Raw genomic sequence first — 21,031 nt, 5'->3', positions numbered from 1 at the left:
GTGCTATCTGTGCAGAATATCTGTGCAGGATGAAAGAAAAATTATGCACTATGTAAACTTGTTCCGAACCTCCCCATATACATCAAGGGGATTAAAAATGAAAACATTAAGGGATGTACTTTTGGTTAAAAGTAACACTGCAACAGGAATCAAGGGGAAACTGTTGTATCATTCAGTATCTCCTTTGACTGTATTCTTATTTAAGCAATTAAAAATAACTTTATGATTATCTGTAGAAACCTTTTACACTTCTACACTAGAGAATGTAAGTTTCACCTTTTCAAAAGATGGATGTCTTCCCCTTCTCAGAAATGAAAAACTCATCAATATTGAATGGGGGGTGGGGAGAAACTCAATGTGCTAAAGCACCATAATCACAATCTGGGAAGGCTCTGAGGCTGCCCTTTTGACTTATCAATTTCAGTAAGCAAAATTTCAATCAAGCCTAGATAAAATATACTAATCCTAAATAGACCAAGTTTGTCACCTACCACTTTCTATAAGCTGCTTACCATAGTGGGGGAAAATGCTAAATTAAATGCCAAACAGTAGCAGACAGCACTTGTTTGGCTGATTAACTTGTAGACAAGCATTACAAATAAATCTGAGCACGGTCTACAGCAAATTAAATTCCACTGCTTTAAAGAACAAAGAATTTGTTGGGAAAGAGGATTAACAACTTTACACCCAGGAATGCTAGTTTAATTTAATTGTTCCACAATGCAAGATTTAATATGCAAATATCATTTGGATATTTAATAGTGAATTTGACAAAGTAAGGAAACAATTTCAATATACATCTAGGCTGTCTCATTTCTAACTGTAATTATGCAAAATTATGCTGGCCAGGTCTCTCCGACTCCCCATCCCCTTTAACTACAAGGATTGGATTATATTAACATTAATCAGAACCAGACTAATTAAAGGTTAAAAACCTAAAATATATACTAATTAAAACTCTAAATAGCTACATGATTAGAGTAGTGTAGTTATGGTCCCACCTCAATGATCTTCCTGGCTTCTTTGTATTTGCCAGTACTCAGGAAGGCAAAGAAGAGATCATAGAGCATCGTCATTTCACCTCTCTCTTGGCTCACAAAGTCCATAGCTATAAGAATTTTTTTAAAAAGCTGATTAGGTTTACAGAAGACAAAAACATGTCACAAAGCAAACATCCATGTCAGTTAACATTAATGACACATGGGAAATTTATGACCACTTAATGCTATTTTGCTCTAACGTTGCTTGTACCCTTCTCTCCAATATGGACAGAACAAAATATAGTGACAGAACACAACACAACTGGGCCACAACAAATGGCCACAAATCAATGAAAATAATAAAACTACCTCACAATCGTAATTTTTCCTCATCCCTATGACAAGGAGATAACACATGATACTTTTTATTACCTTTTACTTCTCCTAAACTTTTAATGAGTCTCATGAAAATTTGCTGGAACCCTCAAACAAATGTTTCTAGTGTAGTCCTTAGTAAGAAATAGCCATATTATTTGGACTGGGATAGTTCCCATTTCATAACATGAAAAAAAGATAAGAAAAATACAGTACATAATGGTAGCAACCAACCTTTTTGCAATAGCTCAGTGTTTCCTTTCTCTATTAACCTGCACAAGATGTCATGAAGTCTAGGGAGCTTGCCATACTTTTTACAGCAATCAAACAGAGCTTCCAGGGCTGCTGCTAAGTCATCCCTTAAAAGAAAATCCACAATAAGTTTTCAGAAGAAAGAAAAATGCAGTGCACACATCAGACCTTAATGACAGCAATTTGAACATCATAGTGAAATGTTTAACTTCACAGTTCAGCTGAAAATATGTTGAGGACATTCAACTCATTTCCTAATACTTTCTTCAGGATACCAAGATGCTTACTTTGATATTTTGAAAATATCAAAACTCATTAAAATCTGATTTAATTTATTAAATAATAATCTTTTAAAATTTAAATGACACTTTATGCAAATTATTTAATCACTGGATGTAGTTACTGGGGAGGAATTTGTTTATTTGCACAATAAGGGTTGCTTGATATATTATTCTGATGCAGTGAATTCTGCCAAAACATAGTGTGTGCTACAACAGAAAAAATTGCTCTAAGAAAAACATTTGTCAATATTTTCAGCATTTGTGTTTATGTAGTAAGTTAAGAAGATAGTGAAAAGTCATGATATAGGTAAAATACAGCATCCTCGGAAAGACACCTAACAAGTCATATATTAATTAGCTGTACAAGGCTTGGAGAATGAAACATTTAAACTAATGATTAGTCTTGAATGTCATGTTTTATCTTAACAATATATGATTTATCTCAGTCCATAAATACAATTCAAAAATAAATTTATTATTTACAGTCTTGCATGGCTCTTTTGAAAATGTATTTGATTTTTCGAAAGAAATACAAAGTTTAACACAACTATAGAGGAAATTGTGATTTCACTACAATCTATATAAAATTGTAAAAAAAAAATAAGCCTAGCTTGATGGATCTCTACTTTACCCCCTTTACTGAGCCCTGTTTACAGTGCATCTTCTGGCACCCCACAGAGTCATTTGAGTTATTGTCATTGGGGTGAAGACTAAATTGCAGGTTAATTTCAAAACTGCAAGTGGATGATGCAGGCTAGATTACTGTCATACAAAAGAAATACTATGGTAGCTACCATGGATGGGTATAAAGCTCTAAATAATCAGTGTTTTCTTCTGCTCTGGATGCAAGTTCAGGTAACACCCAGAAACAGCTTGAGAACAACTCCCAATAATTCTACCTAGAGTGCAATCAAATTTATACATTCAATTCTCTATTTATATTCTGCTTCTGTCAGTAACTCTGAAAAGAGCAACAGTATCATCTCAGCTGCATTCTCACAGTACTAAATTGACTGTTTAGGTCAAAGCTATCAATAAATGAATGAATAATTGGAATGCCAATCAAACAGACACATTAATAGTGTTCAGGCTCCACAGATATATAGATATTTCAGAAGACAGCCTGTGTGTATAAACTCAGGAGTCCATGAAAGATATGAGATTTTAAAAATTAACATACAAGTAGCCATGACTGAATGTTTAAGCATCTATAAATGTTTCATCAGTAATACTCAATTCTTGACCTAGTGCTATAAGATCACTAGAATACTACCAAGACTTTTGATGTTTTATTTCTAGAGACTGCAGCATATTAAATATGATAATAAGGTAATCAAACATATATAAAACAGAAAACTATAAAGATATAACCAAATCATCCTGAAGTCTCCTCTGATTTTGGAAACAAAGCAGCATCAGACCTGATTAATATTTGAATGGAAGACTTCAGGGATTTTCTGATAGGGCTAGGAAAGAATCCTGTCTGATATTATGGAGAGCTGCTGACAATTAGAGCTGACAATAAGGGCTGCATGGATCACTGGTATATGGCAGCTATATGACTTTCCCCTATGTCATTCCAAAATCTGGAATGGAACTGTAGTTCCTTTGGAATTACAACCCATCCCTACCATTTGTTACTTTTAGAAAAGATGTCAAAATACATTTTACTAGTTTGTTTCTGAATATTGTTTGTTTTAATATTTACAAAATTATCTGAAGTGTTTACTACCTTGAACGGCTTTTCAGAAAAGCAGCATATAAAAGTAAATAAATTCAAAACGGCATCCCACTGATATGAAGGCAAAGAAATTTAGAACAAAACAGAAGCTGCCTATAGTTCAATGGGCCCTTGGTATCCACTGGGGTTTGGTTCCAAAATCATCTGTGGATACCAAAATCCATGGATGCTCAAGTCCCACTAAATACAATGGCACAGTAAAATGATTTCCTATATGTAAAATGGCAAAATCAAGGTTTGCTTTTTGGAATTTATATATTTTAAAAATATTTTTAAGCTGTGAATGCTTGCATCTGTGGATAAAAATCTATGGATATGGCCTTTGTGGTCTCTTCCAACTCTATGATTCTATGATCTACCATATTGGATTGCTTTAGAATAGCTATAGTTGAAAAGATTGTCATGCTGTTGACTGTAATACTGTTGCAACATACCTTTAGGAATGCAGCTATTGACCTAAATCCAATTTTTAGTCCTCACTAGAGCAATTACATTCAATCAACTATTGAATGGTAAATCAACACTTACATAAATCCCATCAATGTTCCTTACATTTGGTCGTCAATTTTGTTATGTGCCTTCTAGTCAACCTGACTTCTAATAACCTTATCTTAAGGTGTTTTTTTTTGCAAGATTTATTCAGAGAAGGTTTGCCACCACCTTCCTCCGATGCAGAGAACATGACTTGCCAAAGTCACCCAGTAGGTGATCATAACCCTGGTCTCCCAAAGTCCTAAATCCAACACTCAAACCACTACATCACGCTAGATTTTGGCCACTTTATATACATTAATACAAAATGTATTTAGCTCAAAAAGATGTTCTATGTGTAGAATCCATCAAGATGTTACCCTTCAACTTCATGAGCAGTAGAAGATTCTTTCCTGTAGTACTTGCCAAACTCCCCAATGGATTGTAACCTTCAGCTTTTCAAACAAAGAAACTATGCTGCCCTCTAAAATACAGATGAATCTGAAATAATTTATTTCACTGTTCTACTCTATGTTTACCTGGAAGAAGATTCTAACAATTACAAAAAAAAGAAACAAAACAAAACAAAAAAGGAATGGTAATTTAATATGCTTAAATATAAGTGCATTATAGCTGAACACAAATTAATATTTAAAACAAGTACAATTTACCTATATTATGCCTGTGTTTAAAATGGAAACATCAAATTGTTTTTAAAACATTTGGCCCTTTGTTATAGGTAACAAAATAGTCCTGCTTACCATTGTGAAATCTTGTTACTTATTTCCACTCACTTCCCACCCTCATCTCCACCCCATAGTACATTTTAACCCTCATTTATGCAATAATGTGTTGTTATGCCATACTATATTGTCATTTAGGGAGACTCCTCCCTAAGAGTTAGTAGTGTAATACAACAATAACCTGAACTCAACATTCTTTTTACACGTTTCTTTGTGAAGTAAGCTAACAGCTCTAGGTATCCATATGCAAAAGCCAAACACCCCCCTCGTCACAAAAACGTACAATATGCTTGCAGTAATAATTAAGCATTGGTCATCTCAGCTAACCTTGCAGGAAACTAATTTGAAACTAGTTGAGTCTATTACTAATTGTATGAATTAGAAATTATCTGTAGGTTCTGGCCCTGAACTGCAACTAACTGCTTGTTGCTCCTTCTTTTCATCCATTTCATTTTAAAATTACAATAAATCCTCTTGCCCAAAGGGTGCCACTCTCTCGACCCTACTCTTTTTACTTGTTATAAACAACTTTTCTAAACCAAGGAGTCAGCTCGATAAAAAAAAAAGTAAAACAAGACTCTAAATATTGATTTTAATTGGAATGAAGTGCTTCAGTGTTCTGCATAAAGTGTTAGTGAAGTGGCAATTTACCTAAGGGGTTTACTGATTGAAAAGCTCTCAAACCTGAAATCACTAGAGGAAGGAATAAAAAAGTGGGGGAAGGGAAGGGTAAAAAGGGACTCTGGGAAAAAAGAATGCCTCAAAAACAAATCCCTCTGCAAATCTGAAGCAGATGTTAGTGTGGAGGGAAATCAATTCAAGTAAGGTACAATCAGCTTTAAAAAATTATTCTGTTAAGAAAACGGGGTTCTTGAAAGCGCTAAATGTTTTTCCCCCTTGTTCATCAGCTATAACGAAGAATCTTCAAGGAGACTGGTGTTGCAATTACAACTAATCCTCCCCAAAAAATTAACTGTGTTGAAGGCTTTGTAATTTCCCTAGGTACAATTTAGCTGTCACTTACTTTAAAATTTACTCAAACATGCGTTCGGAACAGCACTAACTTCACATGTCAAGTGCTTTCCAGCCAATTGAGTCTAAACTGGAAGTCGGTGTTAAACAACTGAATGATTAGACAAGATAGCTCATTTCCCTGCTCTTTTGTTCAGAATAAAATGCCACATTTACATTATCAGGCTCAACAGGATTTTCTGACAGAGGGAGAGAAAAAAATCCGAGTGAACATTGTCCGTACTAAACACATGAAGCCTGTCATTTACCAATCATCCTTCAAAAGCAACAGCAATGAATGTAACTTAATTATGACCCAATGATCCTTGACGAAAAATCATCTTATCACTGTCCTGTTCCCCCAGGGCAAATGAACCACTTTTGTCCTTTGGCACTGATGATGCAAAATTTCTAATTGCAATAATGGAGTAAAAGAAAACCTTCTTTGGTTCACTATAACAAAAAACAAAAACCAAGAGTTCTGAAGAAGTGGAAAACAGTCCACGAATAATGTGAACATTGGAAATAACTATAATAAAAGCTTACTGTGTAAGCGTGTATTCCTATGTTTTAAAAATCTGCAATGTTAAAAAGATTAACTAAAATAGCAAATTAATAAGACAACTACATATGTTTCATTGAATAGAAAAGAGAAGGGCCTACATGACACTGGTGAAGCACATGACATTGCTTACATGACACTAGTGAAGTAGTTCTGGCTAGGCACAGCAGCATAAATTAACTCACAGTCTCTTATTTATTTTATTTTCAAGGATTTAATGAATAGCAAGAGTTAACAGCAATTTGATGACCAAACTATATGAAACTCACATTCAACTTGCAAGTCAAATTTTACGGAGTTAAGCTGTTATTATATATCCTAACTCCAAGCTAATTTAACATTTTGTCAAACAGACCATTTTCTGCATTGTCAAAAGCACATATTACATTTTGTCCATGCCCATGGAATGATCCCTTATGCACTTACATAGTTCTCTTCCCTCGATATTGCTTTCATGCAGAGACTGGAAGTGAAGTTTTTAAACTACAGCTCTAAGAACCTCCAAGCTAGCAGGACTAGCTAGTTAGGAAATTGTGGGGGTAGTAGTTTAAACGTACAAACAAAAAGTAACTATCCAAACTCTAGTTTCCTTTCTCCTCTGTGCCACTTTTATGCAATATCATGACATCATTTCATTTGCGATATGATCAACTGTAGCCAAATCGCCGCGGGTTGAGATTGACTCGAGGGCAGTTAACAACAACAAAGAGCCAAATATGATTGCCTATGGAGTTCTGTGACACTATCCTACTTATTACTATTTCCAGTGGTAGGATCACCATTACATGAGTAACAATAAAAGATATACAGTACTAGAAGAAAAATTATAGCACAAAAAAGAAATAGGTAAATAATATTCTTATAGAACAGTTTTTCAAGAAGCATTTCTACCACCTCTAAAAGCACTGAAGAAAAAAGTGGGAAATTTAACAAAGCACTGTTGGTTTCAATAGGTTTGATCTGACAGATATTATTAAATCGGGGAAATAAAATGTCCATAACAACACTTGCCTCATTTTATAGGATCTCCTTTATTTAATGGAAAGTGGAAGGTTCACAATTAATGAACCTAAATACTTAATGAATAAAAGGTTCAATATACTGTATTGTATACAGGTAAGCGATAATTGATATTTTCCTATAAATAGTCTTTATAAAAATACCTTTTAAAGCAATACTAGCACTTTTGGAAGGCTTTGTCAAATGCTCTTCACTTTTATAGAAGCTGCCTGCACAAGCTGGCTTTGGGTTTTTACAATGGTTGGTGATGGAACTGATGGGTTAGGGCAGGGGTTGGCAACCTATGGCCCACGGGCCGGATCCGGCCCTGCGAGGCCTTGGGACCGGCCCCAGCCCAGTCCTGCCACCGACTGCCGCCCCCGCCGCAGCTTCCGCGCCGCTCCGGGCGCCATTTTGAGTTTGGCCCCCCAGTTGTCTGAGGGACAGCAACCCAGCCCCCGGCTCAAAAAGGTTGCCTACCCCTGGGTTAGGGGATGCAAAGAATTAAAATTAAAGTTCATAATAGTTTTAAAGTGTGAAAAATACAGCTTCAAGTTAAGTTCAGAGCACTGACCAAAATGTTAAGTAGGATGCTCCTAAACTGAAAGGTTTCATCACTTGATAATTGAAACATGAAAAACTAGTCCCATAGTCAGTTACTCTAAAGAGTAACACATTATGTTGAAGCCATTACTTTTAACATATTATTTCCAAGCTCTAATATAAAACAATGCCTTTCCTCCCAAAAACTATGTAGCACAAACTGTAGAAGGATTAAACATTTAGGTGAAAAGTAGGTCAGATGATCTGTCTCATGTTTAGTGGGAGCCATCAAGACTGCCTCCATTTCCCTCCATATAAATAGCTCTATACTCTATTCCAACCAGAAAATGACACTGCCATATACATACTTAGCAAAATTCCCATTGTTTATAACAAAATTAGGTGCTGAGAAAGGCAGAATAATGAACAGGCTGTGTAACTGTCAGTGTTAATAGATAACCATGTTTTCTTTCCACAGAGTCAATGCTGTCCAAGCTAGTGACAGGGATGAACAGATTTTCCTCCACTGAACTTCATCCAAGTACTGTACAGTATTTTATTTTTTTCCTATATAGGCAAATGACACCAGACATTTATGCCCTCTTGTGGCAAAATATGAGACTGTACTCTAGCATGTGATAAATTTGGTGCTCTTACCAACTTTTTTGGCATGTGAAGAAAATACTACTCAAAATGCAGAGGACAGGGTTCATTTGTGGTGTCTTTCCAAGTTACAGATGATTTCATATGGAAATCTACAATATACTGAAAGTGTTTCAAAATGAAAGCCCACCCCCCCAATATATTATCTCATCATCTCATAATAAAAATGTCTATCTGTAAAATTCCATCTCTGGTTTCCTTTGCCACACTTGAATGCAGACTGTGATTTCTATTTTCAACATCAGGAGACCTGCCAGAAAAGCAACCTGAATGTGTATATATACTATTGCCAAGGAAACTAGTGCTAGTAATAGACTATCATCTGACCTACTTTTCACCTACCCCAACATCCAGATAGATAAAATATTGCAGTTAAGATTTTATCTTGTGGGTTTAAATCTATGAGCTCAATTTAAGCAGTTGATGTGTTAGACTTTGTCAGTCTAACAAGTCTTGTTCTTCATCCATGGAAGCACAGGGAAATGTCCCCTTGATTTACACTGCATTAATATTGAAGCAAGTATATTTAGGATCATAGTCTGCAGCAGAATGGAAGTTTACATATTTTTAAAATTGTGGCTTTTAAACGGTGGTACATCAGAATAACAGCTGAATTGAAATAATATTTGAAAAGGGATAGGGGGAACTATTTCTTGAATAACACTGCATTGTATCTGATCAAAAATATATTCCCCAATTAATTACTTTGTGTTCTCCTTGAAATATAAGCAAAGCAATACAAGATAGGACTTTGAAAAATATTTACTGTAAGTGAATACAAGTGTGTGTTATGAAAGTACATTAAAGGTACAGAAGAATGCTTGCTGATTATTTCCCCTTCCTTTGAACTCTAACAACAATAAAAATGATTTTATATAATACTTTTAGAGTGCAATGTATTCGTCAATATAATGCATACTGTATATATCCACTATAAACCATCTTGGCACTTTTGATAATGCAGATGTGTTTTTACACAGTGGAATATTATTCTCCTGGGTCCAAAGTGCCCCAGATTTGACTTTTAAAAACCTGGTTGGATTCACAGCAATGTTTAATTGAAGAAAAAGCAGAGTCCTTGCTTCTATGGATGCCGGCCATGGAAGCCTTCGACTTTACAGAGTCCTTGCTGGTTATATCCTTTAGTTATATCCAGCCACTGGCCATGACATCCCTTTAGGGCTAGGCCATATTGATGGGATGGGACTTGAAGGCACTGCTTTACAGTGGCTCCATTACTCATGGAGGGGCAAACCCAGTAGGGGGTGTGGGAAGACTCCTGTTTGATACCTTGACTCTTGGCCAGTGCCTGAAATTACTGGGAGAGATTGTCGGAAGTTCTGGAGTGTAGTGCCATCAGTATGCTGGTTACACTAAACTCTACTCCTTCAAACCTCAACCCAATGAAGCTAATTATCATCAGTAATATGAGGACATTTTAATTCAGAAGTAGAGGTGCTCCTGGACAGTTAAAAGACAGGATCAGGGAACAGGGATTCCATTTGGGCTGGATGGGGTTACATTTCCTCTGAAGATGCAGTGTTGCAGCTTGGGTACTCTTTGATTCCACCATGAGCTTAAAAGTGCACATTTCTGCAGTGGTCAGGAATTCATCTTCACAGTTCACACTTGTTTGCCAGCAGCACCCATTACGAGATTTCAGATCTGGCCAACCTTACAGGTGCCTTAGTTATAACCCAATTGGATTACTGTAACATGTTCTATGTGGGCTTGCCTTTGAAGAGTGCTAGGAAACTTCAGGTGGTCCAAAAACCTGCAGCCAGACTGTTAACTGGGCCTGGCTACAGGAGCACTACTAAAGCTTATATTACAATTTCTTTTGCACAATTAGGCTCAAAGGTGCTCCAAGATCCCTTTATATACAGTCATCCCTCCATATTTGCGGCTTTCATATTTGCGGATTTGATTATTCACGGATTTCATTAATATGTTCTCTCTAGGACTGTCTAGGTCATCCAGTGCAACTCTGTAGTCAACTTTAACAAAAAGTTGCACTGAAAGACATTTGTAGCTACTCCAGTGCCATTCTATGGTCAGTGTATGTTGGACACTGACCACAGAGTTGCACTGGAGGACATAGAGATACCTAGAGAGGTGTCCTCTCAGGTAAAAACAGTGTTTTTGTTATTTGCGATTTTTCCATATTCACGGGGGTCTTGTTCCCCTAACCCTAGCAAATATGGAGGGACAACTGAACTGATATTCCAGACTAATATGGCTATGTCTCTGAATGCTATACAAGAGGATATCTTTGGAATCTATTCAGAAACTTCAATGGATTTAAAATGCAGTGGTCAGACTACTCACTGGTCCTGTTTTTTAATATTGTAAGCTGCCCTGAGTCACACTTCTGTTCTGGGGAAAGGGCAGGATATTACTACTACTATTTCTAGGCACAATTCAAAGTTAGTTAAAAATGCATCTTCTTCTGCAGTGAATGTTCCATGGGCACAATTCCACTTATAAGTTTTGGGATTCGACCCATTTTTTTTTTTTTTTTTACAAAATACATTTTTAAAATTTATGGTAGTGATGCAGAAACTACTACAGCATAGTCCCCCCTTGTGTCATGTTCAGTTATCATGATAAATGAAGTCCTCAGACAATTTAGTTAGTAAAGTTGTCTCTGACATGGAAAGAAATATTCAACACTGGATAAAAGGAGACCAACCCATGACATTCAACTTATAATATTTAGCTGTTGAACTCAAGCTGGAGTACTATACATTTCTTTAAAAGTGCATGAGCAAAATAAAATCTATGCTTAGAATGAGCAATGTTAATTATTCATATATTTTGAAAATAATAAACCAAAAATCAAAAGTGAGACTGAAAGGCACAGAACTTATTTCAGGCCAGCTAAAAAGATGAACATTTGTATGTACATGATACTGAATGTTTATTTTAAAGTGTCTTTACAAACAAAACAAATTTTACCTAGAACTGAGAATACAATGTTGGTGCAAGGCATATCTTCCTAAGGAAGGCATACTGCGGGCAGTCATCACAAAGAAAAACACACTTCACTTGTAGAAGACATACAGAGAAGGACATGCAATGATGACCTTAGAAGGTGGGTTGACAACAGATATTAATATTTACAGAACTAACTAGGAATACTGACAAATACCAGCCAGAAGAGGTATGATATTTGACCAGGCATGGCTCACTACAGATTTTCAGGCTAATTTGCGAGCATCTGTTCTTAAATCCACCTGATTCTCAACATCTTCTGGAGTCTGTAAAATATTGCTTAAGCTTGCTTTTTTCTTCATCTCCTATCCAACAGACATCACACATTTTAGACTGCAAGTATGAGGAGAGTATTATTGTACTACTGATATGTATAAACTGTTCTGGGGTTAAAGAGTTGGGTTAAAATACTTTAAATGAATAGATAAAGGTGTAATCATGTACAGTAAGTTCACTGGGGCTAGACATCCAAAGGATTGCACTGGAAAAAACTTTAGCAGGAACACCACAGTTCCCATGATGTTCCATGACCATGAAAACACCTGCGGGCTCCATGTACATTCAGATCTGCACCAGTATATATATGCTAGAAACCAGTTTTTAAAATATAGCTGGTGTTCATGAACATGATGTAAGAGTGCAAAGACAGCATTAACACCCTCCTAATGCCAAGTGTGCAGACAGATTTCCTGATAACCTATTATATATGTGTTCAAAGAGCAACTTGTTTTATCCACAGAATACAAGAGTCCAGTTTTGCTGGATCACTGAAATTGTTTTAATTTTAAGCATGAAAACAGAACTATTTGCTTTAGTTTAATTAACAGCAGAGCTCAACCAACTTACTTTTCCAGATGAACAGTAACAAGAGGAGAACACAGGTTTCCAGTAGGCTTTGTTAAACCCAGAGCCACAATGGACTCAAACAGCCGATTCACTGTTTCAGCTTCACTTCGTAAGGCTGCACCATTAAGGACGTGGAAAAAGGATGTGGCAGTTGTATCTTTAATAGGGACATCCTTCTCTTTCATCTCCTTTAAAACGTTAATAGCATCTACAATGAAACACCACAAAAGGCCCTTAGGTAATTTTATGTACAGAGAAAACAAACTGCTATTAAAACAGCATTTCAAAAACCAGCAGGAATGTAAATTCTGGTGTATAATGCCAATTTCAAGTTAATTACTACTTGCATTTCTAAACGAGACTACAATTATGAATCCACAATAGCATGGTTTTATCATTTTACTGCAACTTTGACTACAAATTACAGATAGGAACTGTGTGCCCACTCTGCACCACATAACCCTGTAGAGTCTGCCCTATAGCAACAAGATCCCACTAAATGGATGCTTTTATCGTTCAGTGCTAACATCTGCTAAATCACACCATTGTTTCTTCAGCAGATGGCTTGTCACGAGGCCAGATAATAAAGATGTGTTTACACTGTATATACAGCCAGACTAATGGTCTGATACCGATAGGGCCTGTTTGCTGTGTCGATACTAATTAGCCAAGGAGAGCCAATGAAAGCTTTCTAAGAGAGTGCATGTTAAAACATTAGGTTCATTAAGCTTCATTAGGAAGGCAGAAACAAACATTTTAGTATATGAAATAAGAGCATTTTAGTAGCGTTCTCAATTATTGCACAGGCAAAATGTTTTGACCACTTTACATAAAAGCGGCTCATCTTTTGAAACTGCCTTCTGTAGTATGCTGTGTGCCTCAGAAAAGAAAGACAATACTACCTTTCCATTGCATAGGTAGCTATGATCTAATTTTAATATCTTTGGAAGAGAAAGCTCATTCCAACAAACAATCCAGTTTTGTTTCATACCATTTTAATTAAAGGAAATGAGGAATAAACCTTCTGTAACTAGCGAGTGCCACACTCTTTTCTACTAATTAATAAAGGCAGTATGTTAGGTATCAAATCTATGCCATTTACAGATGTATTAAATGCATCTTGAACATACCCTAAAATAGTATAGCAAATCAAATTATGAACTCTATAATAACATTCATTCATCTGTTGGTTTTAAAATTCCAGGTGAATAACATTTAATAGATAAACTTATAATCTTAGTATTACAATATATTTATTCAAAAGTTACAGTGTTGTTGTTTTTTCTGGAGTGCTTAGACCCTTTACAAAGAGGTTATGTTTATAGTCTTTATGCTCAGACTTCAGACCTTCTTAAGCAAAAACAAAGCCATTAGTCTAGGCACATACGCAATTTGTGCCATAAGTCATGATCTTCAAACTCAATCCAAACAGCAATGCTAATAAAAACTAGCTGCAGAAATGCAAAAAGCACTGAGCTGTGCAAATGTAAATGACAAGCTTGCCAATCCATTAAAACTAATGGCCTACACTGTCCAACCATCTCTGGTTGAATTCACATGCAAATTTGTATGCAAAATGTTCAAGCACTTTGCAGAACATGATATACCATTAATATCAACTCACATTTTTATTCTAGTGGCAAAATACCTTTATTACACAACAGACATGTATACTGAAAGTAAGAGGGCTTACCATCTAGTCTGCCATATTTTCCCAAAACTTTCACCAAGGCTAAGTACTTGTTTGCATCCAGAGCAATAGATGAATCTTTTCGGCAACTAGAGTATACATAAAGAAATATATTAACTCCTTTTTGTTTCTCAAGCTGGAATGTAACAATGTCATAAAATAATTTATATTAGCTTCATCAGATGTAATTAATGTAATATGTACAGAGGTGCTTACTTTGAGGTAAGTGTGGATAATCCTGAAGTATCACTCAGACACTGCCAATATGAAATGATGAAAATGTTTTTTTCTTAAGACACTTTCCAGATTTCAATGGTATAATCTGGTAGCCAGTGCAAGCAGAGCTAAGGCTTTCTTCCTCTTTCCTCCTGCTTCAGCCCTCTCCAGTGCTCAAAAGCTAACTTCAGAAAGCTTCATTGTCCTCTGGAGCAGGTTTTTAGGGTGCAGGGATAGGGGGCTACATAAAGGAGATCCAGTGGATCTCTACAGTGGTAGTGGATTCCAGTGCATGTACACCATTGGATTTTGACCACTGAGTTGGATCCACATTTGCAAGTTTATGGGATGAAGAATGAGGAGTAAAGTGGGAGGTTACTCTTGAATGTAAGGAAGAAGCATCTTGAGCAAGCAGTGCTTCAAAACATCCAAATATTTATCCTATACCTACTTAACACTCTTGCAATCTTTCTCATGATTGTTGTTTTATACTTTTCACTTTTTAAAAAACAGAAATTGAATTGCCCTGTTTCAATTCCTGTTACTTAACTCACCTTTCAAGCTGTTTTATAAATCTTATATTTATTGTTATTGTTGCATGCCTTCAAGTCACTTCCAACTTATGGTGACCCCAATGCATTTTCTTGGGGATATCATGGAGTTTTCTTGGCAAGATTTGTATAGAGGGGATTTACCGTTGACTTCCTCTAAGGCTGAGTGAATGTGACTTGCCCAAGGTCATCCAGTAGGTTTCCATGGCTAAATGGGGATTTGAACCCTGGTGTCTCAGAGTCCAAGTGCAACACTTAAACAACTGTGTCATACTGGTTCTTCTATTCATTATCTTATAAAAGCTCAAGAACCAAAGTCTTATACAGTGTGCCCACGTCATACACGGGCACACTTTATGCGGCTTTCAGCATATGCTGAAAGCCGCGCAGGGAGGAAGGGGCAGCGCATCCCATAGGGACAAATGGGGTGCACACCTGCAGTGCGAGTGCGCCGCTGTGCCACAACGTGCACGAGCCCCATTCATTTAAATGGGACTCGAGCATAGGTGTTGTTTGTTTTACGCAGGGGAGTCCAGAACAGATCCCTCGTGTAAACAAAGGGCGCACTATAATAGTCAGAGAACTTATGAATATAAAAACAAACTTTCATAGTGCTGTGCTGTGGTTGTGTGCCTTTAAGCTGTTTCTGACTTTGGTGACTCTAAAGTGAACCTATCATTTGTTCAGAGGAGGTTTGCCTTCCTCTGAAGCTGAAAGAATAAGATATGCCCAAGGTTCTCTAGTGAGTTTCCATGGTTGAGCGGGGATTCAAATCCTGGTCTCCAGAGTCATAGTCCAACACTACACCATGCTGATTCTCTTTTTATATTACACCTCCTGAATTCCACAGCCAACATTGGTCACAGGCCATGGGACTTGGGAAGCTGTAGTCTAAAAAATAAGTAATTATTTCCAAACTGTATAAGCTAAGCACAACGTATTTGCAAAGAGCCAGTTTCACTGTTACAGCTAACCCTCCCTGGATGTACTGCTGGTGTTCTGAAGCCATGAGGTTTAATGCATACACACATACTGAATCTATATAGAGTATCTAGACTCGACAATATTTGATTCTTCAGATTTGCCTCCAACTTCCACAACATTCAAGCAGCATGGCCAAAGACAGGGATTACAGGAGTTGTAGTACAAAACATCTGGAGGGCTGAACGTTCCTCAGCCCTGATCTATGCAATTCATTGATAAGTGAATTATAATAGAAGAAACAATGCCAAAGATTTCTTCAAGCATCTACAGCATTTGAAGTGGCACCAAAAGGCAGTATGGAAATTCTAACTTGATAGAAATACTTTCATTCAGTTACAATACTAAAACACAGTGGATCCTTGATATCCACTGGGTATGGTTCCAGGACCTCCCATGGATACCAAAATCCATGGATGCTCAAGCCCCATTAAGCACAATGGCATAGCAAAATGGTGTTCTTTATATAAAATAGAAAAATCAAGGTTTGCTTTTTGGAATACATACATACATATATATAGAGAGAATATTTTCAAGCTGTGAATTGTTGAACCCATGGATGAAGAATCTGTCGTTAGGGAGGGCCAACTGTACTGTATTTCTTCAGTGACCAGGGCAGATGAACAATAAAATCAATGTTTAGAAAGGACTATAGCTGCATTCTTAAAACTAAATAATTACATAAATAAATATTTGGGGAAGTATCAGGGATCACATCATAAAGGAAGTGAAGTGTTAAACCATAAGATAGCAATGTACAACAGTTAACAAAAATATTTACTATCTAATACTAAAATTTAAAAAGTAAAGAGAAAATGAGGATTCATACCTCATTTGGCTACATCATAAACAGGGCATCATAGGTTTTAGCAAGGAGCTAATTTTCACAACCTAGATATTATATCTGTAAACAGAGACTTAAAAAGGTAATGATTGCAGCCAGGTTTTACTCAATACATTGTATTGGTAATGGTTATAGTGTTTTATTGAGTGCATTTTATATGACATTGTAGTTTTAATCTTGTAATTGTTGTTTTTATTGTTGTAATCAATACAATGAAATATACATAAAACTATTATTATTATTATTATTATTATTATTATTATTATTATTATTAAAATATAATGTCATTTATGAGCACTGTAACCCACTATATTGCAGATACACTACTCTCCTCAGAAACCAAAGCTAAATGCCAAGGAGGCTAGTAAGATAGTATCATAAATGGATTTATTAAAATATAACACAGAACACCATTGACAAACATGTGTGTTCAAAAGTGATTATGTAATCATGACAACTTGTTCCAACCAATCTTGAATTTCAGCAAAATATTTTTATCGGGGGGAAAAGCTAATTAAAAATGTATGAGGGAAGGTAATACTCAACCTACTTAATTCAATAAGGCCTATGTATCAGCATAAATCTCTGTGACATCTTTCAGTGCTGGTGTACTTACAGTTCTTCTTTCAGGTTCATTGCTTCCTCTGCATTATCATGTCGACAGCACAAATTTATTAGGGCTGCATAGCCACCAACAACCATGTCCCCTTCATATTTGGCCTTCACTTCAAGGGCTTTCTGCAAATTCTAGGAGGAGCATTGAGCAAAAGATATGAATTAGAAAAGTCTTCTGACATTTTGTATTCCATCATTTGCTGTGAAACTACATTTAGTTATGTATGCATAGCCTCTGTGATGCTTGTTAAAAGCTCATGTGCTTTATATTTGCAAAAAACAAATTACAGCTGTATTAGCAAGTGGCCTCAACTTCTCCAAGCTAAACCTCTGTTATGTAAGTGGTTTATATGCTTTATTGAACATTTTACAGATGAATATAATTACTATTAAGGTTTCTTGCTTAAAAACATATTAACATTCCAAGTCAGTCATAACTTCATATTTTTAATGGGGAGGGGCATGGTAAAGGAAGTGAAGTGTTAAACCTTTAAAATCACACAAACATCTATTCTTTTATAGGTTGTTTTGTTATACATACTATAAGTTTAGAATATTGCAGTGATACCAATGCTTATAAACAGAGGTAATGTTAAAGCTTCTCCTATCACTGTTCTACTATCAAGGAACAAAAAGATGTTGAGCCTGTTTTCAGTCTAAATTTTAGTCAATTCAGAACATAAATTGTAAGGTTAACAATATTCTAGCTTGCTATAAAATCATGGGAATTATGACAATATCACACAAACAAGAAATTGGACCAAAGTCTGAAAATACACAGCAAATTGCAGACCTATACAAAAATATGAACTACAGCTGGATTCCTGCTATGAAGACAAGAGCCTCTTTATCTCAGAAAGCTTTTCTACAGCAGGAAAATGGGATTTCAATCCCCACATTAACCACCTTGTAATATTTGACTTGCAAATGACTACGCATGTATCAGTTGCTTGACAATCTAGATGTAAGAGACCAGAGCCGTGGCTTGAAAGGACATTTGGCATGTATGATAAACCTTTCACAGCTATTACTATCATTCACTTTGCAGATAACCATTAACAGACCAGAGTGATCCCAAAACATGCCATTCAAGAGGTAATTGAAATGAGTTGATTTTTTTTATTATTTAATTGCTTTTTGTACTTCAGTATGTTTTACAAGGACAAAACCAAAAAACTCATAAAAGAGTAACTTCTCTTATTCTCTTACACTAAAACCTCATCACAAACAAGTCTAAATACACGTAACTACATTTGCTCATATTGATTTCTCATTATGTTTAGTTGTTCTCTATCCCTAACTCCATTCCCACTGCTGTTTACACTTACATTGCGAGCTCCCTGGGGCAATGATTTGTCTTTCCTTTTCTGTTCTGTGAGGTGCCATGTACACCGGTGTTGCTATATACACAAAATTCACTATCATTCATTTAAATGTGATACTAAATGATAATTTTCAAAAGTTACCTCTTCTGAACACAGAACCAATATAAGCTGTTTCAGAACATTTCCAACAGGTTGATCCTCAGCTTTCAGTTGTTCCAGTTTCTCCTCCAAAGCAGATGCACCAAGTCCAGCAAACTAAGGCACAAAAGACAGCAAAATAATAGAAGTGATCTTTACATTGTTCTGCATGGGGTGGAGAATATACATTCCCTGTAACTTCTTGGTGGCACTTAAAATATAATGCAGTTTCTTTGTATTTCAAGTATGTATACACTAGGTAGGACATCTAATGCAACACCTTTGTCGCTTTCCCCCTGATACAACTACTTTGAGATGTGGATAATTTGTGGGAAGGCACAACTTGGACAAAAACCCTTAGACCTAAGCTTACAACTGTCCCAGGATTCATACTGTCTAGAACCTATTAATGGGGTTCTCCCATTGCATACTTATGGCTCATCCCACCCTAGCTTTTCATGTAGGTTTTCACAACATGTGCTAGTAATTGCCTAAAGCATATGAGTGCAAAGAGATTTGTGCATCTTTCTGTTACTGTCCAGTGTGACATAAACACAGGTCTAAAACCATTACTGTGAGTAGCTTTGTGTTTAAATGGAGGAACTAAGTTGCAGCAATAAGCATCCCACGCCACTAAACAGTTTGTGGAAAAGCAAAAACACTAACTAGATATCCTTCCTAACAGACAGATATTTTCACTAATTAATATTAGGAAATTATAAAATGAAAATTGAATGGATGCACAATAAAATAGACAGATAGTTTGGAAGCTAAGTATCTTTTTTGTCACCAAATAAAAATTAGATTACTAGCAAAGAAATCAAGATGATTGTCAGTGTACATACTTTTGATGCATCTCCTTGTGAAAACTTTTCTCCATCAGTCAGTACAATTACATCCTAAAATACAATGCATGTGTAAGAATGTATTTGAATATAAATCTTCCAAATAAATATAATAAACTAATTAAAAATGGAACAAATGGATGCAACAGGAATGTTTCTAAACATGCTATTAAGATTCAGGAGTCTTTCCTGTTACCTCACTTCCCCTACCCTCATACTGCGAGCTTTAAAATTCTGTATCCAAAACAAATATGCTTCAGAATTAAGCAAAAGGTATAAGATGTTTGTTTTTAAATCACAAATCTTTTAAAGATAGCTGTGTATAGAAGGTATAAACACATATTTTACACATAATTTCATAAAGAAAACATTTAATTTACCACTACAGACCTTAATTAATTCTGGAACATGGTATTTGTCCAGTAGATTGCGAACACCTCTGAAGATGTGAAAAGGGATTACTATATTCTGTACCAAGAGATAGAGAAAATTACATGAGTTTTAAAAACACAACCAAACTGAGATAATTTCTGTTAGACAAATTTCAGACATAATTTAAGTCTCTAGCACTTGCATGTCATTGAGAAGTGGTCTGGTTGTACTTAAAAGCTGCAATTTCAAATCTAATAGATACATGTCAGACAGGACAGGCATTATGTAGCAAAAAATGAAATGGTACCATCTTCTTCAGCTGATGGAAGTATTGTCTCAACCGCTCCTCCTTGGCCTGTACCTCTGAGTCACTCATGCTGTCAATCAAGCTATAAAGAAAATAGCCAACAGCTTCTGTGGAGGGGGAAAAAAACAAGAGAAAGCATTCCACTAAAATTACTGACACTGTCATGTTATCAAGATTAATTTATAAGAAATCATTTTGGTGTGAGATGTCACCCTGATGAGAGGCTCTGAAATGGCAACAATGATCACTGAGGCATAGAGATTATGTGGTTTGGGAGCACATATCTAACTGGTGAGTGAAAGGAATATTAATTATTTTCAAACCCAGTGACAGCTTTTCAGTATAGAATCTTTCTTCAATCTATTTTTTCCACTGCTGTGTGACAGAAGCAGTACTGCCCAAGGCCTCTCCCCACTCTGCAGCCCACTACCCCAAAATAGTTGCCATAAATATTTTGTCATTCATTCAAAAGGAAATAAAGAGAGCTTCCTAAAGCGCTGTGTACACAACACTGTATATTTCATATTATTTACAATGCTTACTGCAGCTAGTGAGTGAACGCAAACACAATAAAGAGTATTAAATGATTTTTAACAACCAGATCCAATAATCCTGTGGAGAGTTGCTTATTAGCCAATGAAAATCAAGATTAACAAAAGATGCCGTACAGCTAACAGCACTAATTT

General features: G+C 36.0%; 1 protein-coding gene across 1 annotated transcript in view; it reads right to left on the bottom strand.

The window, feature by feature from the left end:
- LOC149310550 (leucine-rich PPR motif-containing protein, mitochondrial-like) overlaps positions 1 to 21,031 on the bottom strand; it is a 139,445-nt gene that overhangs the window by 59,605 nt on the left and 58,809 nt on the right. The window contains exons 17-25 of the mRNA XM_089529170.1: positions 20,346 to 20,452; positions 20,057 to 20,134; positions 19,667 to 19,720; positions 18,825 to 18,938; positions 17,360 to 17,490; positions 14,155 to 14,240; positions 12,462 to 12,669; positions 1,590 to 1,714; positions 1,002 to 1,108 (exon numbers count right to left, since the gene is read on the bottom strand). Coding sequence (XP_089385296.1) covers positions 1,002 to 1,108; positions 1,590 to 1,714; positions 12,462 to 12,669; positions 14,155 to 14,240; positions 17,360 to 17,490; positions 18,825 to 18,938; positions 19,667 to 19,720; positions 20,057 to 20,134; positions 20,346 to 20,452 — 1,010 coding nt within the window. The remainder of the gene's footprint in view (positions 1 to 1,001; positions 1,109 to 1,589; positions 1,715 to 12,461; positions 12,670 to 14,154; positions 14,241 to 17,359; positions 17,491 to 18,824; positions 18,939 to 19,666; positions 19,721 to 20,056; positions 20,135 to 20,345; positions 20,453 to 21,031) is intronic.

This window comes from Sceloporus occidentalis, unplaced genomic scaffold (genome assembly GCF_023333645.1).
Source record: "Sceloporus occidentalis isolate IW3139 unplaced genomic scaffold, rSceOcc1.0.p SCAF_6, whole genome shotgun sequence".
Lineage (NCBI taxonomy): Eukaryota > Metazoa > Chordata > Lepidosauria > Squamata > Phrynosomatidae > Sceloporus > Sceloporus occidentalis.
Note: the sequence above shows the minus strand (reverse complement) of the source record. Positions and strands in the feature narration are given on the sequence as shown.